This window comes from Arvicola amphibius, chromosome 1 (assembly GCF_903992535.2).
Source record: "Arvicola amphibius chromosome 1, mArvAmp1.2, whole genome shotgun sequence".
In the NCBI taxonomy this organism is placed as follows: Eukaryota; Metazoa; Chordata; class Mammalia; order Rodentia; family Cricetidae; genus Arvicola; species Arvicola amphibius.
The window spans coordinates 185530213-185553908 of NC_052047.1; the positions used below are offsets into that span (position 1 = coordinate 185530213).

The 23696-nt window shown below is 51.3% G+C and overlaps 1 protein-coding gene across 3 annotated transcripts; it reads right to left on the reverse strand.

Moving 5' to 3' along the window:
- Positions 1-1339: 1339 nt before the first annotated feature.
- Kcnip2 (potassium voltage-gated channel interacting protein 2) lies at positions 1340-22905 on the reverse strand. Of its 3 annotated transcripts, XM_038329676.1 has the most exons (10): positions 22619-22905; positions 5987-6082; positions 5139-5237; positions 4451-4575; positions 4071-4140; positions 3775-3845; positions 3547-3654; positions 3255-3359; positions 3049-3111; positions 1340-2718 (listed from the first exon to the last, which is right to left on the reverse strand). In XM_038329676.1, the coding sequence occupies exons 1-10, from the start codon at positions 22689-22691 to the stop codon at positions 2671-2673; spliced, it is 858 nt and encodes a 285-aa protein (XP_038185604.1). In that variant the 5' UTR covers positions 22692-22905; the 3' UTR covers positions 1340-2670. The 3 variants fall into 3 exon arrangements, with proteins under 3 accessions (XP_038185604.1, XP_038185622.1, XP_038185613.1); XM_038329694.1 differs by lacking the exons at positions 5139-5237; positions 5987-6082; positions 22619-22905 and adding an exon at positions 18595-18682; XM_038329685.1 differs by lacking the exons at positions 5139-5237; positions 5987-6082; positions 22619-22905 and adding an exon at positions 11433-11673.
- Positions 22906-23696: the final 791 nt, after the last annotated feature.

Consider the following 23696-nt stretch of genomic DNA (forward strand, 5'->3'; position numbering starts at 1 on the left):
GACATCAGCAAGGTAGGTGAGGAAAGGTAGCTGAACTGAGAGGGTGTGTATAAGCAAGGTACTGAGGAAAATCAGGGTTGAGGGTGATGGCCCAGATGCTAGCATGCTTGCCAAGGACCTCCTGAGTTTGGCCTCCAGCACCCACATGAAAAGCAACCCACACAGGAAGCAAGTCTGCAATCCCAGCACTGGGCAGGGGAAGACAGACGGATCCCTGGGGCATTCTGGAATAACTGAATAAGTGAGCTGCATTTTCAGTGAGAGACCCTGCCTCAAAAAATAGAGGTTGGAAGAAGACAAACATTGACTTCCAGCCTATGTTGGTAGATGCAGGAGTACCTACAACCTACACACACAAACAGGCACACACACCATAGGAAGTGTATGCACACACACACACACACAAACTTTTACAGAGTGGAGTGGCGGTAGCTTCAGGAGCCTCACGTTTGGATCTAAGAAAACTGCTCATCTATCCAGTTGTTAGTAGTGGCAAATGCCACATTGGGCTATGCTATAAGTCAATGAGTTTCTTTAGTTCTTAATCATTATGGACAAAAAGCAACAAAAGAGAATCACTCCTTGTTCCCTGAGCTAATGGGGGAAATGAAGTTGGGAAGAACTCATGAACTGGACATATCCACAAAACAACCCCCTTTCTGAAACTGCCAACATATCCACCATCAGAACTCGGCTGAGAAACAAACACCAAACAAGAATCCACTCCAGGCCCAGAGTCTACTTAGAATTAAAAATCTTAGGCTGGAAAGGTTACTCAATAGTTAAGAGCACTGACTGCTCTTCCAGAGGACCAGGGTTTGATTCCCAGGAAAAATTTCTCAAAAGAAGAGAGAGAAACAAGAACAAAGGTTCAAACATCAATGAGGCTAAAGTCTGAAAATATGTAGATGTATATATGCATTATACATATATATTTCTGTATAAATGTATAATGCATATATATTTATATGTATGTATTTGCTTCTATTTTCCAAAACTCACAATCATGTTGGATTAGAATGATAAATGGAAGGATTCTCTCTCTTTCTATTTTCTAGAACTGGAATAAAATACATTTTATGATAAAAGAAAATAAAAAAACCCAAATTCCTTGGCACACAGTATCTTCAGACAGTATCCATCTTTCTCAGGTCGAGAGGAGATTCATGCAGCGGCTAAGTTCAGATGGATTTCCAGCCTGAGTCTTGGGTATGTGCCAAGGCATGGCCATACTTAAGAAGACAAGCACTTTTTTGGGTGTTTGAAGGGCTGTAGGCATGTCATCTGGATTGCGTGGCATTTGTGGGGCAGGAGGGACAAAGAAGCAGAGACAGCAGGCTGTGCATAGCCGTTGTTTTATTGGATCTGGTGTCTTATTTTACAAAATATGTAGAAGAGCCCAAAATGCAAAGCAGTCAACCATGTCTGACAGGAGGGGGCTCTGTGCAGCCCCTCCCCTCAGACCCTAGCCGACTGGGAGGGTGAGGAACGAGACAAGCCGGTATATTAAGAGGGGCAGCAGCATGGCAGGGTGCTGACAATAAGGTCCGACCTGGATCCTAGGGTCCCTGCCCTCTAGCTGAGCTCAGGGGCATCTCTGGGTAGACTAAAGAGGGGGAGAGGGACCCTAGGGCATCCTAGGGCATTGTGGAGGAGGGTTGGGCAACCATTCCAATAAGTGCCCCCAAACTGGGTTCAGATGTGCCTGCCTTTGTCCTCCTGTTCCCTTAAGGCAGCCACTGGGAGGAGTGGTTAAGACTCAAATTCAGGAAAATCCCTGACTCCACGCCTCTAAATGTAGAGGCCATGGAAAATTGAAACTGAAGCCATTAAAACAGGTGACAGGCAGGAGGGCAGGATGGGACTTTGAAGGTATCGTCTGGGACACCTTCCACTCATCTTCCCCCGGCTACCATCTCATCGTACAAGAGAAAAGGGTAGAGAGGCTTCCGGGAGGAACCAGGTATCTGGATCCCAGGCTCTCCTAAGACACTGGAAGTGGATGGTAAATTTCTGGGACGTTGCTAAGGACATAAGGCCTTCTGGGAAGTCAGGGAACTTATATTCTGCTATCCGGGGCCATTAGACCCATAGAACCTGGCCATGGCAGCCCTACTTGGGCTCTCGTAACCTGCCCAGGCTATCTGTTTTCCACTCCAACCAATTCCTAGGACCCAATCACTGGCTCTACTTTCTTGTCCCCCCTCTTACAGGACCCTCAAAGGCTAGGCTGCAAAGCCAGCCAGGGACATGGGCAGAGCATGTTCTCTGAGAAAGGAATCTTAGAGGGGCATCTATGAGATCAGGGATGGGGGAAGCACCATAGCAGGAGACATTCTGTCTAATGTGGTTTCTAGAGTGGGAGTGGGAGGTGAGGAACCACTCAGTCCCTACACCGGGATGACCTCAGCATACTCAGCACTGGGTGTCCAGCGAGAAGGGGATGAGAGCCGTCCGGAGTGGAGAGCGCCCCTTCCCAGATGGACCTTGCCCACGACTGCCACTTAGCTCCGGGGGATCTGGACTACGGAAGCCCCAGGACCTCGAATCCCTACAGCCCCCAGGGTACAGGTAGAATGAGGAGAGACCTGGGAGAGAAGGGTTAGGGTCACCTGAACTAGAACTAGAGCATGGTCACCCCCAGGATGCACTAACCCCTGTCCCTGGGGGCTAGATGACATTGTCAAAGAGTTGCATGGACTTCATGATGTTCTCATCCTACAGTCATGGTGCACGGTGTGAGGGAGGCGAAGTGAGAGAGAGAGAGAGAGAGAGAGAGAGAGAGAGAGAGAGAGAGAGAGAGAGAGAGAGGAAAAAAAAGAGCTCGTCAGAGACACAGAGAAAGACATCGAACCAGAGATGGGGACAGTCGGTGGTAGAGAGGAAGGATATATATATACAGGGGCACCTGAGGTGGGGAAGGGGTAAGTTCCCTTTGGTCATGGAAGAACAGGACTGGGGTGGGGGGGTGACATAAAGTCAAGAGGAGCCTTTTCCGGTTCTATTAACTTAGGCCTAGAGCTGAGACCAGGGAAATGGGGGCCGTACCTTTTGACAAGACTCAATGAACTCCTCGATGGTGACCACACCATCCTTGTTTCTGTCCATCTTCTGCAAGGTGGTCAAGCAGGGAGAACAAGGGAACAAGGGGATGATGAGAGAGTCTTAGAAGCTTATTGGGTCCTCGTCCTTCCTGCCACTCCAGGGCCCCTTCCCGCCACTCCAGGGCCCCCAGGCCACCCAGACCCGGGTACCTGGAAGAAGCTCTCCACGTGCTCTCTTGGGGCCTCCTCCCGGAGGGCTGGGTATGTGTACTTCCCCATCATGTCATAGATAGACTTCATGATGTCGAGCATTTCCTGTTAAGCCAAATGAGATTATTTCTCCTAAGAGCCTCCAGCCTCCAAATTTAGGGGCCTAGGGCCAAGGACGGACCTCCCCCATTACTGGTGACACTGACATACATTGTTCTTTATGAGACCCCTTTGCACCATCACCGCCCAGCACCCCACACACGGCCCCTCCTGCCCTCCAGCGGCCCTGCACCTCCTTGGTGATACAGCCATCCTTGTTGAGGTCATATAAGTTGAAGGCCCAATTCAGCCTGTCATCTATGGTTCCCCGAAGGATCACCGACAAACCAGCCACAAAGTCCTGGAAAGGAGGTGGAAGGGGAGTGGACTTTGCCAAGCCATTCTTCGGGTTTGGTGTGGAAACCTTGGCCCCCTGAAGCCCAAGGAAACAGGCTTGTTTGACTCATCTCTCCTAGCTCACCTCAAAACTGACAGAGCCATCATGGTTGGTGTCAAAGGCATTGAAGAGGAAAGTAGCATAGGTGCTGGAGTCTGTGGATGAGCGTGGAATGTGAACTTGGCCTCCAGGGGACTTGCTGCTTTTCTGCAGCTTGCCCAGGCCCATTATCTCAGCATCCCCAGCCCTCCAGAACCCTCCTCCCCCCTCAGCCTAGGGATGGACAACCGCTACCCCTGGGCATCTATCCATCTCCTCACCTCCCCCCTCAGCCTAGGGATGGACAACCGCTACCCCCTTCGCGTCTATCATCTCCTCACCTCCTTGGGGAAAGAACTGAGAGTATATCTGTTTGAAGTTCTCCTCGTTGACGATGCCGCTGGGGCATTCCTGCACAGGGACAACCAGACTCAGCAGAGACACACATCGCCACCCTTAGGCCAGAGACTTCCAGGAGGACAAATCATCCTGCCTCTGTGGAACTTACCAGAGTTCTGGTACTGACTGGCAAGAAGACTTCTTCCCCAGTGTACAAATAAACACGAAATCATCACAAGCCTGCCACCCCAAGGGCCCTGAAAGTTGGGCCTCTGGGCCCCATCTCCCTCTTCAAAGCACCCAGGCCGTACTTTCCAGGTAATTGCAAGTACCAGGCCTCTCCGGTTCAGCCCTTGCCCAGTTGGCTACGCCCCCCACTCACGTTTTTGAAGCCTCGGTACAGGACCTGCAATTCTTTGCGAGTGAACTTGGTTTGTTCCTGCAGCTGCTCCAGCCCCTCAGGCCGGTGACACACGGTGGAGAGTTCAAACTCATCCTCCACGCTGTCTGCGGGGAGTGGTAGGGGATAGCTCTGCCTCAGGTCAGGCCCCTGAGATCGCTTGGGTAATCTTCAGTTATTAACCCCTCCCCCCTCCTTCCTAGCCTATCTTCTACACCCGAGACCAGCCTATCAGACTCAGAGCTGAGAAGTCAAAGCAGAAAAGACACTGGTCAGCTTCGGGGTCTGTTGGGGCTAAGGCCACGTCTGGCTCCAGTGCCAGAGGTACTGACTTAGCACTGGCCCCTGGGCATGGGTTGGGGACAGTCCCTTGCCGCCGCAACTTCTTAGAAAGGGGATAGAATGGGGCCCAGGAGCTTCCGAGGGACCTCGAAGGGCTCTTTCTTGACCAACTCTTATTAGCCCAGCCCCAGCCTGGGAGAGCCCACATCCAACCCAATCTCAATCAAGCCCCGCCCATCGCAGCCATGCCCGAGCCATGCCACACCCAGCTCCAGCCAATCTTTGTTCAGACCCCAATCTTGACTTCACCTCCAATCCCACCCTGGCTCCCACCGTCCAGCCCCCAGGCAAGTACCCCCATCCCGCCCCAACCAGGAGAGTAAGTCACCTGGGTCCAGCGGGCGGGGTCTGTGGGGGCGGAGGGAGGCTGGGGCAGCTAATGCTGAAGGGAGGGAATTGTCACCGAGAAGACCAAGCCCTGTAGACGCTCCCCTGGCCCCACACTCACAGAAAATCTCACAGACATGAGTGTTTCAACCCACGAACTCCAGACCCACAACACAGGCACATACACAGTGAGCACAGACATCCATGACATGGACTCCTCACGAACAGCCCCCTTCTTGGATTAGCTCTCAGGGTGGCCCCATCGGAGTGTAGAAGCAACATTAGGTGCTCAAATAGCTACAGACTGGGCCTTTATAGCTTGCAAATTTCAGTGTGCTTTTACAAGGCAAGGCTCAGCTGAAGAAATGGAACCTACAGACAAAAGGAGGCCACTCAATTGGTGGCCACTTAGTTGAGGTCCAGGCTGGGACAGAAAAACCTTAGCATCCTGACATCTGGGAAGGTGGGCTCCACCCTCTATACCTCGCACCCTGTTAGGGCGCAGGTGACATGCATTCCAAGGTCTAAAACAGTAGGGAAGCCACAGAGGCGCAGAGCAACCTAGCCAGCTAGGATACCCTGCCATGGTCACACTGGTCATGCTTACACTGGCTCGGGCTTTAGGTCTAACACACAACAAACCCTGGTCCTCCATTTTGCAAACCAGGGATGCCCACAGGCACTCATGATCCAGCCATACATTCCAGTTTGTAGCCACAGACCTCACATTCAGTTCCTACCCCACCTCCCATCACCCCCCCCCCCTCTCTCTCTCTCTCACACACACACACACACACACACACACACACACACACACCCGGCCCCCAGAAGCATAGGAGAGGCACTTGCTTTCACTGACTGAGGGCAGGGCTTGGGGCCCGCAGCACGGCAGCAGCTTGAGGAAACGCTGCTTCAGGGCCTTTTTAGTGGGCCCTGGAGGGTGGCCTGGGGAGAGAGAAGACCCCAGGAAGGCACATTAACTCCCACTTCCCCTCTGTTCCAGCTTCCTGTCTTCTTCCCCACCAACCACCAATAAACACTGACTGGGGTGGGGACAGGAAATGAATGGGACAATGTAGACGGGCAGGATGTGGGGGGGCAGGTCGCCTATTGGGTCTCACAGGCGTGGAGCGTCAACTGGGACCAGGCTTGGTCACTTTGTATAATGAGAAATGGCTGGCAAGAATGAGGCGGCCTCAGTGTCTGCTAACTGCTAACCCAGCTCCTAAGGGTAATGCCTAATCTAAGGGATTGTCTGAATAGGAATCAATCTCCCCTCTCCTCTCTCTCTCTCTCCTCTCTCTCTCTCTCTCTCTCTCTCTCTCACAGAGGCATGTTGTAATTTAGAACGACAGTGACATAGATAACAGTAACATTTAATGGCACAGGCCTGTTCCGACCACATACACAACATACGCTTTCACCTAATAGTCTAATATCACAAATATGACCAAAGTAAAACATGATTTACACATATGGAGACCCAGATACACCATCTCATGCACAGCACGACCAAACCACATAAAATATACAGGACCCTCAGACATCATAACACTATGCATTAAGGATCTTAAGACATATACCAAAAGTTATTGGCATAACCATGACATTGTGACCTAAATCTCTGTGAAGGTTAATATCCATTACTAACGTGACTGGATTTAGAATCACCTAGGAAGCCAGGCAGTGGTGGTACACGCCCTTAATTCCAGCACTCAGAGGGAGAGGTGGGCAGATTTCTAAGTTCAAGACCAGCCTGTCCTATAGAGCAAGTGCCAGGACAGACAGGGCTACACAGAGAAACCCTGTGGGGGGGGGGGACTCACCTGGGAGACACACCTCTGGATATTTAACTGAAGAAGAAAGACCCCCCCGAATGTGGGTGGCACCATCCCATAGGCTGGGGTTCTAGACTGAAGGGGGGGAGGCCTGAGTGCCAGTAAAACATCTCTCTGCTTCCTGACAATGGGGTGAAATATAACTCTCACTGCTGCATCTTTCTGACATGACGGACAATAGTTACGAACTGTCTGCCAAAATAAAGCTTAGGTTGTTTTTCCCAGTTATTTCATCACAGCAGGAAGTAACTAACATAGACAGTTGGTACCAGGAGTGGGGTTGTTGCTGTCATAAATCCGAGTGAGTAGTTTGTGGGCCGTTAGAACTGCTTTACGAGAGGAATAAAAAGTTAGAAGCCATGGGACAGAGAAGTCCTAAGACACTAAAAGCAGGGCTCAGTGGGCCATTTTGGTGAGCCTGGAGAAGGCAAGAACGTCAACAGAAATGCAGACAGTGGGGCTCAAGATATAGTTTGGTGCAAGAGTATTTGCCCTAGAGAGGACATCACACAAACCTGTGAAGGTGAAGCCTAGGCTGACTCAGAACAGGATGCTGCAGATGCCAGGGCTATGGGGAAGCCATCAGGCATTAAGAAGAGCAGACTCATGAGAGACGCTATGTGTGCTACAAATAACAATGATACGAGACTACATAAGACTTTCTGGTGCCCATAGATGCACCGAGACCACCAACACCAAACATGGCACTACAGGGCTTAGTGTTTGTCTTGTTGGCTTTGAGTCGCCCTGCCCTTATTCCTCTCTTCAAATGAGAATAATTGCCCTGTGACATTGTATGTTGGAATCACGTAAGTTCTTGCTACTTTACTAGGGCTTATAGTTGAGAGAGTAACCCTGAGTCTCAGACTTTGGGATTTCGAACAGTTTTAGAACTATCAATAGTCTGGGAAATCATGGGCCAAGGAAAAGTTTCACTGGGTAAAAGTGTTAGTTATGCAGGCCTGATGTCCTGAGTTCAATATCCGGAACCCAGGGAAAAAGTGGAATGTGGGGGCACACATTTGTAACCCCAGTGTTCCTATGGTGAGACAGGAGGCAGAGATAGGGTAACTACCCAGAAGCTCACAGGCCTCATAGCCTAGCACACAACACCGCAGCAGAGAAACCTGAGGAACCCTCACCCCATGGAAAGTGAGAGTGGACTCCTGAAGAATGACCTCTGAACTCCACATCACAGCATGTACATACACACACAAACTGGGGGGACTCATATAGATAAACTAAACACATTTTGCAATATGAACTAACCACGAGCCTTTGAAGACCAGGGATGGGATGTCATGGTTCAATGTGATGCATCTATGTGTTGAGTCGACAAAGGGTAGATTTGCGATGGCTGGGCTTAGAATCACCTAGGAGACATACCTCTGTGCCTCTCTGATGGTTTGAATGAGAATGGCCTCCAGATGCTCCTATGCTTGCATACTTGGCCCCTAGTTAGTGGAACTGCTTAGGAAGAATGAGGAGGTGTGGCCTTGTTGGAGGAGATGTGTCACTGGGTGTGAGGTTTAAAAAGCCCACACTAGGTCTAGTTGCTCTCTCTCTTTCTCTCCCCCTGCCCCTGCCTGCTGCCTGTGGGAAGGATGTAGAGCTCTCAGCTACTGCTCCTGGTCATGCTGTCTGCTGCTCACCATTATGGTTATGGACTGGCCCTCTAAAACTGAAAGCAAGCCACCAGTGAAATGTTTTCTTGCCTTGCATGGTGTCTCTTCACAGCAAGAGAACAGTAACTATCTCTGAGGATATTTCTAGATTGGCTTAGATAAGGAGGGAATTCCCACTATGAATGTGGGCAGTAACATCACATGGGTTAGGAGCACAGACTGAATAAAAAGGAAAAGAGGAGAATTGAGCTGAGCATCAACATTTATGTCTCTGTTCTCTCTCTTTCCTTCATTTCTTCCTTCCCTCCTTCCTTTCTATTTTGTTTTTTGAGACAGGGTTTCTCTGCATAATCCTCTTGGCTGTCTTGGAACTTGCTCTGTAGATGAGGCTGGCCTTGAACTCACAGAGATCCTCCTGCCTCTGCTCTCGAGTGCTAGGATTAAATCTCTGCATAATCCTCCTGGCTGTCTTGGAACTTGCTCTGTAGGTGAGGCTGGCCTTGAACTCACAGAGATCCTCCCGCCTCTGCTTCTCGAGTGCTAGGATTAAAGGATGCGCAGCCACCACGTGGCTTATTTCTCTGTTTTCTGACTGTGGACATAATGTGACCAGCTGCCTCAAGTTCCTGTTGCCAGCTAAAGACAGTTTGTCACCATGCCTTTCCCATTGGGCAGACTGTGCATTCAACCATGTTTCCCCACTGTGGTGAACAAACCCACCCTTCTTCGCTGAAGTTTCTTTTATGAGGTATTTTGCCGCAACAATGAGAAAAGTAGCTAATACAGTCCCCACGGCACCCACATACCTATGGGTCCTAGGCACACCCACTTTTCTTTCTTGAAATCCCTCACTCCATAGCTCCATAACCACTCTTCCTTCAGAGGAATGTGGTTCCCTGTTCCTGGCTAGCTCATCCATGTCAAAAGCTGGTAAGTCCTGAGTCCTCCTCTGTATAACCAGCTCTTTGAAGGTGAAACACTTGAGCAGACTCTGACGCAGTAACAGATCATAGAGTTGGATGTGATTGTTCATGCCTATAGTTCTAGCACTTGGGAAGCAGAGGAAGGAGGATCAGGGTTCAAGGCTGCCCATTCATTGTGCCCTCATTTCTACATGAGTCCTTCACTGCAACTGAACCCCAGGGGACCCTAACACTATTAACCTTGTCTCTCAGCTGCACTCACCTACAGACAATGGGGCTAGACCCACTGGCTCTGGTACACTGACCAGGGATGACTTCATTCCTATTAGGGCCCAACTTCCTTCAGTTATGTTACTCTGTCTTAGCTCTCTATGCTACACGGTCCTCCCAATCAGGCTCCATTCTGTCCCCAAGGGGGTGACTGTCTAAGGTTACACCCTTCTCTCCTCCAACCTATCCCATCTAACTCCCAGAGCCACTGAAAGGTGGGAGAGAGGTAATGGGCCAGTTAGGGATCGATGGTGGCCTGGCCTCTGTCCCAGGCCTCCATTAGTCTGGACTCTGGTTTCCCGAAGCCGGATGATACCTAGGGCCCGATGGTCTTGTCAGTCACCAGGCAGTGGGGAGCTTTCCTGCTCCACCCACTTTCTCCGCTCCCCAATATCTCCTGCTTGCATGGAATAAGGTGGAAGAGAGGCTGTGGTGGTCTCCTGTGAGGCTGGGATTTTCCACAAGGTCCCCTGCTCACCACCTTGGTCTAAAGGAGATGGCAAATGAGAGGCAAATGACCTCATCTGTGAAGAGCAGCTTGGCCCAGCCTCTCAGGAAGTCTAGCTAACTCCTTGTTCCTGCCTCAGTAACTGTAGCCAGAGGGTAAAGGATGCTCTTAGGGAACCCCATGACAGGCAACTCCAAGACCGTCCTCTTGTCCCTGGCTCCCTTAACATCTTTCCAGTTCTCTCAGGAGTCTAGCCTACAGCCCCCCTTTTCCCGCCTGTCATGGTTCCTGCCTGTCTCTAATAGGGGGTAACAAGGTTCTTGCTGGGGGGAGGGGAGGCCAAAACTTTGGGTGGGTGGGGCATGCGTGCTTCCCTGTGCCTCACCAATGCATCTCCTGATACGGAGTTGGGGAGGTGAAGGGCTTGAGATGACCAGGCCATGGTCTGATCCGTTCTTGATCCCTAGGCTGGACAGTCACAGTTGCCTTGGTCACAGTGTTCCCACTCCTGTGCCCCTGAATCCACTGCCATCATAAGCCTCAGTCTGGGGCTATATGTCCTCAGGGAACACTGGGAACAGTTAAGCACTCAACCTACTACTTGAAGAGGCTTGGCCATACGTCCTCCCAGCATCTGGTCTGGGAACAGTCACATTCACTACATCCCAGAGCCACAAGTCTTGTCACTCTGGTAACCACATCTCTGTCACATATACATGTCTTCCTTTCCACATGAACACAGAGTGACCTCATGTCTCACGCTGCATTCACACGCACCACAGAAAACTCCTACCCATGAGCACCCTGGCCTGAAGTCACCGTGGGACTCTGGCTCCAAAGGGGACTTATCCTGGTGTTACCCTAGTTCCTTTTTTGCTCTAGACACTGCGTGCCCATCTCCAGGCTGCTCGAGGCACGCCCCAGCTTCTTCTCAAGCGCTCCCTGTGCCCTTCCCCCATACAGTCACACTGCCTGCGCTCAGCTCAGCACCCATCTCCAGACACCGGCTCCTCCCTCAGATCAGCTCCCTGGAGACACCCTTGGCATCTCACATAAATCCTTTTCCCAGGATACACTTGTCACTTCTCCTAGATGTCCCTCACTCACCTGCTCCCCCGTGTCCCCAGGCATCAAGATAGCACAACCCGGTCCCCAAATAGCAGCTCAGACGTGCCCAGCGACTTGGGTTACCTTCCAAGGAGACAGGCTCAAAGAGGCCAAACTGCTCCAGGACCTTGACAAAAAGAACCAGGACCACGAGGACGGCCACCATCTCCAGCCCGTCCAGGGTCATGGCTGTCCTGGGGCATGACCCCCACCTACTGATGCTCAGACACAAGGCTGCCCCACACCACTTCCCCCTCGGACTCCCCTGCCTGAGTAAGATAGAGAAAGACAGCCCTGCAGTCTCCTGCCCTGTCTCCCGCCCTGGGTCTCCTCCCTTCCCCTCTCTCCCCGCCTCTGCCCCCCACACCTCCCAGCCACAGCCTCCCTCCGCCTTCTCCTTTTCTGGCCTCCTCAGTCTTTGGACCAGCCTCAGGATCTGGGAGATGGGCTTAGAGGAGGGAGGCTGTGATCTGCCCCAGTTCTTGGGGAGAGCGACCCCCAGACATTCTGTGGTCACTGTGACACACGCAGAGGCAACAGTGAGAGGAGCTGTCCTTAGAAGGCAGGTAGCAAGGGAAGACATGACCGGCACCTGCGTGAGTAACTGACGGTAAGAGTACTTACTGAACTCTGTCTGATTTACTGCGCATGTAATCCTGGGCTTGTCGGTACAGGAACACGTATGCCCCTTTTTCACCTGTGTCTGTGTTTATGTGGGATTGTGTACCTATCACAAAGGGTGTCTGGGAGTATGATGGGCTTGGGTGTCTATGGAATGAGTGTGTGTCAAAATGTGTGGGGATTCCTGAGTGTGGGGGGCAAGGGTGTGTTTTAGGAGGCTTGTGCGCCATGGGTCCGAAGGTGGGTAGGCATGGATGTGCTGTTTAATTGGGAAGTGGGTCTCTGGCTCTGTTAATATATTGATAGAGGATTGTGTGAGAACATAAGGGGAGACAAACGACCTCTCCTGTCAGAAGGACACTATCAGCATCGACCGCGGTTGTCATGGAGACCATGAGGCAGGAAGCACTCTCTTCCCTCAGGCCACAGGCAGTGAAACTGAGGCCCAAGGGAGGGAGGATTAGACAGGAAAAAGGCCACTGGCCCCTTCATGACCCTCCAGGAAGGGAACTTACTGAGGCTACCTTTGGGACGAAAGCTCCTATGGGAAGGGGGGGAGGGCTGTGCTTTCTCCCTTAAGGCTAAAGCCTCATTCTGAATACACCAAAGCCTGATCCCTCCTTGGGGAGAAGCCCAGGATAGGAGGCAAATGTGAACTCCCAAGGTGCCTTTCCCCCTCCCTCCCCAAAGCATTTCTGAAGTCTTTCCCCTTCCTATATGGGGCAGTGAGTGGAGGTGGGGAGGCCTTCAGAGTCTGTAAACCACAACCCAGGCCCTCTGAGTTAACGCTGTCACCCTGGCACAGCAAGTGAGCACTCAGGGTTTACTAGAAGATGCTATCAAATCGAGCTTTCTCCTTAAATCTAGGAAGACAGGTGGAGAAGCCAGAGCCAGACGAAGCACACCTCCAACATCAGAGCCTCGGTTCCAACCCAGTCTGACTCCGGGCCTATCCGGAGTGGCTCGGTTCTGGGAAAGCTCCCGCTTTTGTCAGGATGGTCCACTCTGCAGTTCCAGGATGAGTCTCAATTAGGTGGGAACCAATTCCTTTGCTCCAGTAGAGGAATCATCTGCAGTTCTACATAGCTACCACTGGGGGTCAGTGTCTACCTCCTGCCCTATCTTACCCCCTAGGTGTCCACCGACTTTCAGGCTGCTCTGGAAGGCTGGAAAGAGAGACGGTTCCTGGATCTCAGTCCTCTGTTGCCCCCCCCCCCCCCCCCCCCCCGTGTCGGTGGCCAGAAGGGCGTCAATTCACAAGCTGGCTGCAGTTTCTCATACCTTAGAAGTTATTGCTTTACAGATGAAAACAGTAAATATTCCAGGACTACAACCCACTCCTGGCATTTAAGGCCCTTTACTATCTCAAGAGAGCCCTTTCTTTCGGCCAGTTTGGCCGCTTTACCTTCCCACAAACAAGGCTACCTGTATGACCCTCGAAGCCCGGGAAGCTTTCCTTCCCACTATCAGAGAGGTCTCGCCATCCTTTCCAGGCAGCTTCATTCTCTTAATTCTCTTCCGTCAGAGCTTCAGTCCTGTACCCAGTTCCTTGAGCTGGGCTGCACAGCCTGTGATCCCAGCATTTGGGAAGTGGATGCAGGAGGATTAGGCATTCAAGGCCAGCCTTGGCTACACAGGGGGTTTGAGGCCAGGCTACGTGAAACCCTGTTTAAAAACAAAAAACAAGGGGGCTGGAGAGATGGCTCAGAGGTTATGAGCACTGGCTGCTCTTCCAGAGGACCTGAGTTCAATTCCCAGTAACCACATGGTGGCTCACAACCATCATATAATGAGATATGGTGCTTTCTTCTGGCCTGCAGGCATGCATCTAAGCAGAACACTATATACTTAATAAAAAAACCTAAACAAACAAAATACATACAAGCACCCCAGAAGGCAGAGGCTGCAGATCTCCGTGAGTCTGAGGCCAAACCGGCTTACAAGAACTAGTTTCAGGACAAGATCCAAAGCTACAGAGAAACCTGTCTTGAAAAACCCAAACAAACAAACAACACAAACAACAACAAAAAAAAAAACCAAAAAAAAAAAAAGCAAAACCCCGTTGAATCTACAAGATGCAGTACCTAACTCCATACTGTTAATACTGTTAATAACCCTGGTTCAAATCAGTTTATAACTTGCACTTAACTGGGTGAGTGTGCCCCCCACTTTACATTAAAAAAGCATTATTTGCAGGGAAGAGATCAGGTGAGTGTCATGGCATACGGAGAGGTCAGAAGACAATTTGCAGGAGTTGGTTCTCTCCTGTCAGGGGTCCGAGGGACGGAATGTCGGTCACGAGGCTTGGTGGCAAATGCCTTACTGGCTGAGCCATTTCACCAGCTCCTTGATGAGTTCTTGAAGTAAGGTTTCAATCGAGACACCTCTGGCTGTTCTAAAAATCAATCTTTAGACCAGGCTGGCTTTGAACTCACAGAGATCCGCCTGCCTCTGCCTCCCGAGTGCTGGGATTAAAGTGTGCGCCACCACCGCCCGCCTTGATGAGTTCTTAACATCTATGTTTCAGGTTTTCGCCTCACAAACTTTTTGGTGGAAATGAATGAACTAAAACCTAAAGTGTCATTGGGCAGTTCAGCCACTGCTAAATAAGCATCCCCTCCGTTAGTCGCACAATATTCCTCCACAGTCCCATGGCACTGGGCCGTTTACAAAGTGTTCTCATATTTGTTACTATAATTAATTTTTATTGTTTTTTAGATAGGGTCTAGCCCTCTTTTAGACTTATTTTCTGTGCATAAGTGTTTTGCTTGCATGTACGTATGTGCACAACATGCATGCTTGATGCCTGTGGAGTCTACAGGAGGGGTCAGACCCCCTGGAACTAGAGTTAAGGGTGGTTGTGTGGCACCATGGTACTGGGAACTAAATCCAGGTCCTGTGTGAGAATAACAACCGTAATCAACTGCTGAGTCATTTCTACAGCCCCTAGACAGGGTCCTAATGTAGCCTAGGCTGGCCCCAAACTTGAGTAGCTGAGGATGAATTCCAGATCTTCCTGCCGCCCTCTCTCACGAGTTGGGATTACAGGTGTGCGCCACCAAACTGTTCCTTGTGGCAACCCCACGAGGTCTACAGCAAGCAGCGCCATGTACCTTTCACGGAGGAAGGACAGAAAGTCAGAGAGATAAGGAGGCCTGCTCAAAGCACCCAGCTAAGAAGAGGTCACTTGGAGATTGGACTAGATCTCTGCCCGTGTCCTCAACTAGATTCCGAGTGCCTGGATGGTCAAGATGTTGAAAAAACAATGAACAGCAGCAGCAGACACTGGACTACACAGGCGCAGGAGCACACTCCTGTGATCTCAGCACTGGAGAGAGTCAGGCAGGAGGCCCTCTAGAGCTCCAGACCAGCTGGGCCATAGAAGGAAACCCACTAAAAATAAGAACTTAGACAGACTGAGCACCAAGTTGTCACCTGTGGAACAAGGCAAAGGAGACTCAGACCCCAGCCTAACTTTCATTGGGTAGGGAGACAGCCCGCATGCAGAAAAGCCCATTTACAACTGTCCTGTTGCACAACCAGCATGAGACAAGCTGTTCTAGCAAGCCATTTCAATGAGCTATACAGAAAAAGTTTTCTAGTTGGGAGGTCAGGGGAAATCTAACCTAAGCTGGTTTTGTGGTATTGAGAATCAAACCCAGGGCCTTGCACATGCTAGATAATAGTTGTGCCGCCGAGGGGCTGGAGAGAATTCTGACCCAGCATTTCAGAGCCCTTCCAGAGGACCTGGGTTCAGTTCCTCCAGTGAACCACTCACCAACTCCTGTGACTCGAGTTCAGGAAACTTGGCGCCCTCTTCTGGCCTCTGAGGACACTTGCGCAAACACTACCTAAAGACAGACTTTTAAAAAAAAAAAATAGGCCGGGCGATGGTGGCGCACGCCTTTAATCCCAGCACTCGGGAGGCAGAGGCAGGCGGATCTCTGTGAGTTCGAGACCAGCCTGGTCTACAAGAGCTAGTTCCAGGACAGGCTCCAAAGCCACAGAGAAACCCTGTCTCGAAAAACCAAAAAAAAAAAAAAAACAAAAAAAAAATAGTTCTACCATTGAGTTAGATCCCTAACCTCTGGGGTGTTTGTTTTTTAGCTATATCCTGAGTCTGGGGGCTTGCTATGTAACTCAGGCTAACCCAGATTCTCCTGCTCTACCTCTCACATGCTGGAATTACCTGTTCCACTGTGTCCAATTTTAAGCTAAGCGCACATGCCTGTAATACCAGCACTCAGGAGGCGGAGGCTGGCAGATCTTAGAGTTTGAGGCCAGCCTGTACTACATAGCCAGTACCAGGCCAGTCATGGCTACATAGTAAGGACCCACCTCAAAAAAAAAAAAAAATCTGGCTCAAACATCATCAGTTTACCTTATGGAAGGCTCTGCATCTGGTGAGCCCGCTAGCTATGAATATGTATTACTTCATGCCACCTCCATATGAACCTGAGGGGACCCGAGGTTCACCAAGTGATTTTTCCTAAGTAAGGAATAATTAATATTCTGGTGAAGAATGACTTCGTGCCAACTCTCTCAATCATCTCACCAATGGGCTTGAGAGTATTAAGAAGACAGTTTATCCTGGGGAAGCTAAGGGTGACAAAATTTAGAAGGGCTGGGTTCTATGGATGCTACCAGACTATCGGGACTGAAAGAGGCGCCATCTTTAGTTAAAAGGGAAAAAGGGTGCTCCCTGCTCTCTGCTGCTGGAGAGATGGACAGACTGACAACCTTGCACCCAACTGTCCTGTCCACGTGTCTTCCTTTTCCCTTCTAGCTCTCAGAGACCTTGTCCCAGCCTCAGAGTGACTCCAGGTTCTAAATGGTCCAGGTTTCTGGCAGAAGGGTCTGGAGGAAGGGAGAACTTGCTCTTCCCTAGGATCTCCCATCCCCCTATGAAGACTTCTCAAGTCTTAGAGCCTAGTGAGACTGAGCTAGACCTGACTTCACTATTCCACTGCCTTTAGCTTGTCATCCACTTTTGGGGTACTAGGGATCAAACTCTGGGGTCTATCACTTGTGAGGCGAGCACAGGACCTGTGGGTTACATTCTTGTTCCCACAATGAAAGCTTTTCCTGTTTTTGTCTGTTTGTTTGTTTTTTGAGACAAAGTCTTGTTATGTAGCCTTGGCTGTCCTGGAACTCGCTCTCTAGACCAGGCTGGCCTTGAACTCACAGAGATCCACCTGCCTCTGTCTCCCGAGTGCTGGCTGGAACTAAAGGCGCACATCAGCCCCCCTCTGCCAGAGTGAAATCTTAATGGAATCACTTTAGGCAAAGTGAGAACTCAAGACTAAAGCGTTAGGACACTGGGCTGGTCCTTCCCAGACATCTCAAATCTCACCACAGAGACATTGCTATCATTCAGTCATTTATTTTCCATGGTTCAAGTCTGGAAAAATACTGCCTTGTGGAGGAACCCACACCCCTGCCACCTGCTCTCCACTGTCATTCTGTTAACGAAGACCCCTAAAGCCCTTCTCTCAGTCCCCCAGCTCATTCCCTCCCCAGCTGATCAAAAAGATCCTGCAGCCCCCAGCTGCACCAGGTGATTAATGACTTCCCTAGGCGGTGGGGCTATTTTGGGTCCTGGAAGTCATGGCTGCAGTGATTGAGAGCTGGCCCCGCCTGTCTCCCGCCATCTGTCACTGGAGACTAGCCCAAGCAGGGGGCTTGAGGGGATACATGCTCCCCAAGAGATTTGCAAGCATGACTCTCACTGGGCCTCAATTCTTCTCCTCCTGAAGATACATGACAAAAAATGGCCCCAGGCCCTGACTATACTCCAGGAGCTCAAGTGGAACCCCGTGTAAGGAGACGGGGAACTACAGATCCCGGAATGCCATGGGGCCAGATGAGGGAATTCCAGGCTCTGTGGGCCCAGGCAGCCCTAAGGAACCCTAAGTGGAAGCTTGCACAAATATCAACAGCACCACATGAAACCCACAATTCACACAAATCCCACGAACTTCGTGCCAAGGGACAACTTCATGAGAGCCCTTATCAGTTTACTGACTCGGGGTTCTCAAACCAAACTTCAAAGCATATAAGCCTGGCAATGCCAGGATACACAGCTTTGGAGATACACAGTTTAGTAAGGAAGGCACAATCCCATCAACACAGACTCCCAGCGACAAAGCAGTGACAATCTGTGCCACACGGTTCATCCGTCTGGTCAGGCATGAACTCGTTAGTGAGCTCAGCTTGTTCTAGCTTCATTTTCCCCCTTTGTTATTTTTGACACTGATAGGGTATTGTAAGACACCCCACAAAACCTAAGTAATGCAAAACAGGGCTGTCCCTTCCCCAACTCAGCGGCGGCAAGCTTCCTCCCAATCCCTGCGCCCTGCCCGAGTCTCTTCACCCTTTAGTGAGCAGCCTGTCCTCTCCAGTGTTGTGAACATGATGCCACTTCCTTTTATCTTATCCTGCTGCTTCGTGAGTGATCCTTATCCCCTGCTCTATTCTGTCAGAGATCTTGCCCTTACCCCAATTATGTGCGAGCCCCCGTTCCTTCGGATTCCCGTGAGAAGCCCTTCTCTCCACCTCTGTGAGGCTCCAATACCAAGCCACTCATTTTTAGAGGGGTCCTGCCCCTCCCTTCCCTTCCTCATACCTGGCGACAGCGACCCAGTCACCAGCTGGTAGAGGGATCGAGCTGCCTGCCCCAACGGGCTCCGGCACCTGCGGGGGCAGCGGTTCATGGCTCAGCTCCGAGCGCTTTGTCCAAGCTCCGCCCCCAAGGTCCCTGACTGAGGGGCGGTGCCGCCCCCATTGGAATGGGCGGTGCAAGAGGGCAAGACGGGCAGGCGGGGAGTCTCAGACCCTGAGCCTCTCTCTCTCTCTCTCTCTCTCACGTGCAGGTTGTTGGCTTCGTAAGAGCACCTTGGCCAGGTCATCAAAAGCACTCTGTACCCCACCTCCAAGATCTTAAGATGGGGGTGTGGCAGAGAGGCAGGGCGTTCTCTGCTCACAGCTTTCTCTCTAAACGTCTTCTGGATTCCTGGTAAGGAAAACAGACACACACGGATTTTGAAAGAAAAGCTGAATGACTGAAGGACGAGGGTTTTTTTTTTGTTGTTTTGTTTCTGTTTTTGTTTTTGCTTTTATTTTAGATCGGGTCTTGTCTGGCACTTGCTACATGGTTCAGGCTAACCTCGAACTCATGGCAACCCTTCTGTCTCATCTTCCCAAACGCTGGCATTACAGACGTGGACCAGGCAGATCTTATCTTTTATTGCTCTACTTCAACCCCTCTTCTGGCTGTTTCTCCCACCCCCACCTCCCATATTAGCACAGGGACCGCTACAGGGGTGAGAGAGAGGACATAGTTGTCATGGCAACTCTCCACACTTCCTGGGCCGATGGGAGAGAGCAGGAGGGAAGAGAAAGAGGACAGTGCATTAGTGTGTTGAGGAGGCGGCAGGGCTGCGTGCCTAGTGCTGCCTCCTGGCTAAACAGCCCTTTCAGAACTGTCTGGTGCTGTCTTTCCAGTCTTCTAAAAACCCGACCATCATATGCTGGCTTCCAGACAAATGCAACAAGTAGAAGTCCCCTCATCCATAGATCTCTGTCCAAACCCCTCTCTAGGACTTATCGCTGTTGTTAAAACCCCATGTAAAGCCAGGCAGTGGTGGCGCACGCCTTTAATCCTGGCACTCAGGAGGCAGAGGCAGGCGAATCTCTGTGAGTTCGAAGCCAGCCTGGTCTACAGAGTTAGTTCCAGAACAGCTAGGGTTGTTACACAGAGAAACCCTGTCTCAAAACAAACAAACAAACAAACAAACAAACAAACACAAAGCAAAACATGTCAATCCTTCCAGCACTAACACTTCAAACTCCCGGGAAGGCCATAGAAGAGGTATGAACCAATTTTGTCCACTGTGTGTGGGAGGGATAGGAGAGTAAATCTACATTTAAGCAGAGACAATTATTCCCAAACCCCCGCACTTTGTCAGCTTGATCCCGTTAGCAACAGTGTTCCTGAGGAATTAGCTTCGTATGGAGGGCTCCTTAGCCACAAGGGGGCGCTCCACACCCAGGAACGAAAGTGCCAAAGGAACAAGCCTGGAGATCCTGGAGCCAGGCTCCAGTCAGTAACCAACTTTCCGCTCAGTTTGTACTGCCCTTTCTCTACCTCTTTCCAGATGGGGTCGCTGCTGAGCGCTGAGGGCAGCCTTGCCCTACTCTGCTGCCCCACTATGCAAGTAAGATACAAAGAATGGGGGAAGGGGACTCGCGGATCACAATCTACCCGATCCCGACTAAGAAACTGTTTTTCCCAACTGTTTTCAGCTGGGGAAAATTGCGACAGTCGGGGTGTATCTAAGATGCGTTGAGGCGTAACTTTAAGGCCACTGCGCTGCCAAGCTAATGGACCAAGATGACAGAGATGCAGCCTCTTCCTCCACCCCAAATGCTATTGAGGAATCCTGCCTGCATAGGGAAGAGGAAGGCTGGAGAGCGCTTCAGCACCGTGGACAACGACTCCCCTTGGGGATCCAATCAGCCTGTTCCAGTCACAAGCCCCTCTCTACAAATGGGAGGTCCTGGCAGTCTTTTTTCCACATCTCGTGAGTCACGTGCGGAGCTATCTACAGCGAGGATGCCGATGACCATTATAGGTGCTGGACCTTTTTATATCCTTTGGGAGGCTTTCAGCAGCCAGCCAGGAGGATGCAGACATAGAATTCCCTATTTTACAGGTAAGGGACATGAGGCCAATTCTGTAAGAATCACATAATTGGCGAGTTTCCACTCCCGGCTGTGATGGAACAGAGCACTTTCAGACAGAAGTGCCTCTCCACCTCGCCAAGTCCTGCCACACTGATCAGATAGTACAGCAGGAAGGCAGGAAAGCAGGGCATGCTGGTACACACTGGGATTCTAGCACATTGGGAGGCTGAGGCAGGAGAGCTGAAGTTTGGGTCCAGCCTGAGTTATATTGTGAGTTCAAGGCCAGGTCTACATAGCAAAAGACCATCTCACAATAAATTAATTAAAAATAAACCAATCAAGTAATCCGACAAGGAGGAGATCATGTGGCTAAGGGGAGGATCAGGGCAGGAAGCAAACTGACGCGCAGTCTGTGAATCAGGGCTCCTGGACCCTTACTACTTTTAAGGGTCCTAAGCTGCCGGTGGGTACACAGCACTGGATAGCAGGGCCTCTCAATTCCACATGGTGAACATTTTTCCTTCTGGGGGTCTTGACAGTGCAACCAGTGTCCTGCCAAAGTCAGTTAGCAGCAGAGACTCACTCTCAAAGCTGACATCCTGGTCCCCTTCTCAGGCTCCCATGTCTAACCCTGATTCCACTTAAGGAAGGGCAAGGATCATGGTCTTGCCCACTTGCCTGGCTTTGTTTCAGTCTTAGGAGAGACAGCCTCCCTCCTACTCTTGGTTATAGTGCTTGGGACGCCTGCACAATGAGACGCACAAAGCACTTATATGGAAATATACCAAGGTTCCAAAGTCATTTGCATAAACACAAATCTACTTACCAAGCTCAGGACTCTACACGTACATAGATGTAATGCGGTCTCACAGACCCTCCCAAAGCGGGCAGCAAAGTGATTGGGGTGGGGGCAAGAGGGCAGGCTTACTGCCCATGACTTCTAACCCTGGTTCTGAAGAAGAGCAAGAAAGTAAGGCTTGGGTGAAGTTCTAAAGGGGTGTTGGTGATTAAAGGGGCCCTGCACGTCGACAATGTCTGAGTAATCCTGTTGGGTAGGAACTGACCCAGCACTAACCAAGGGCTCTCTACAGGGGCCAGGCGCTGGAACCATGGGGTGCTTCTGCAAGCCAGGTTTTTTGGGTAGTAGGTCCCTAGGGTCCCTTGTGTCCTTGAACTATTTGCAGAAAAATGGAGGGAACTAGTGTGGGACACTAAAGACCCTTACAACAAGAAAGACAGAGGCAATGAGGACAGAAATGCCATTAACACTTTCAGAGCCCCCACTGCAGGCATCATGCATGGGAGCAGACAGTTGCTAAAACAACCCACAGCCCCACAACCACAAACATACTTGTAATGACTGCTCATCCCAGAAGCCTTAGAAAGCTTTTTATAAAGAGACACACCAACAGAAAGTGACACCTTGACGTACTCTGGTAGTTACATGCCACTTCATACAGAATCATTCGAAGCACACAGTTGAACATGCAACAGACACACAGTCAAAACAACTTCACGAGTGCAGCAGGGTCCTCCGCAACCACACTGAAACATCTGGTCAGGCCATGAAAACGCGCTGCCTCATGCAATCTCACTCACCCTAGCTGTCACCAAAGCTCAGGGCACATGGCAACTAGCTGTGGGAGGCACACATATACATACACAGACACACAGAATGACAGGTGCTCACGCACGTAACACCTCCCACTCCAGACACACTCTTAGCCCAGTGTCACACACGCCTACACCTGCTCCCTCTCCATACCTGCTTCACCTGCTCTTCCTCACCCCCTAGGAAACCTAAGCTTTGGGTCCCCTGTGTCTTGCCGCCCAGACCAGCCTGGAAGGTACATGTGAATGGGGCAGAGTGTGGGTAGGGGCCAAGCCAGGGTCAGACAACAGAAGGGTCTAGGGGGATGGAGTCCGCCAACCCGCCCAGGACCCCTGAACCACCACCGACTCACCCGTAAGCTGGTCGTAGGAGCCGTCCAGATCTCGGGATTCGGACAAACTCTCCTTTCGGCCTTGGCCCCGCATGGCCCCCGGCGCCCCGCTCCCTCCTGGGCCGTGGGAGGGGGCGCCGGGTGGCCGGGATAGGGCGCTCACACGGCGCCCCCTGGCGGCGCAGCGACCTGCCGGGGCTGGGGGCCGGGAGTAGGGGTTGACAGGGCTTTTGTCTGGGAACTGGCTGGGTTTTAGGGCCCACCACGGGTCCTGGGGCAGGAAAGAGAGTCTTGGGCAGCAATGTAGCGTGGAGCGGGAGGCAGAGTGGAGCTGAAAGCCGAGCCGGAGCCCAGCCGCCTCTCCTCCGCCCCCTCCCCGCGGCTGTCACCGCCGCCTCCCCCCTTAGGAGCTGCCGGGATTGGCTCCCCCTACCCCCGCCCCCCACCCTCTGCAACTCGGAGGAGGTACCCGGTGAAAGGGTGAACTGGAAAGTGCCAGGAGGGAGACTAGCTCTCCAGCTACACCACCCACTAAACTGCGGGGCTTGGGGGAAGAGGGGGCCAGAAAAACCCCACTGTAAGGAATCCCCGCCCCCAATTCTCAGGCACCCCTTCCCCCACAGTCAGTCAGTCCCGCCCAGTAGGGCCAGAGTCATGGGGGTACGTCTCAGTGGGTCCCTTGTTCCCTCGTGTCTTCCTGTCAGCCTTATTTTCTCAGTTGTTCCCCCTGCCGAGTTGTGTGTTCCCAACCAGCTGCCAGCCCTCCTCTTGCGCTATGGGGATGCGAAGAAGCCAAGCCGGCCTTTGGACACAGGCTCACCGGTGGCATTGGGCACAGTTGTCTCTCTCAAGTTCCAGCAGGGACCTCACTTTCGGAATGCCATCTTCCCTGATTTATGGTACTCTCCCCCCTCCCGCCCCCGCCCCCAACATTCCCAGCCAACCGGGAAGGTAAAACAAAGTAATGAACCAGGTCAGTTTCTCAAGTCTTCATTGCTCCTGCCTTCCTTTTTTCTCCCAGCTTTTCTGCCTCTTTCTCTTTGCACTTGCAAAGAGAAGGTTCTTTGTTTTCCAGCAGATTTAGGGAGCTTCTCAAAGG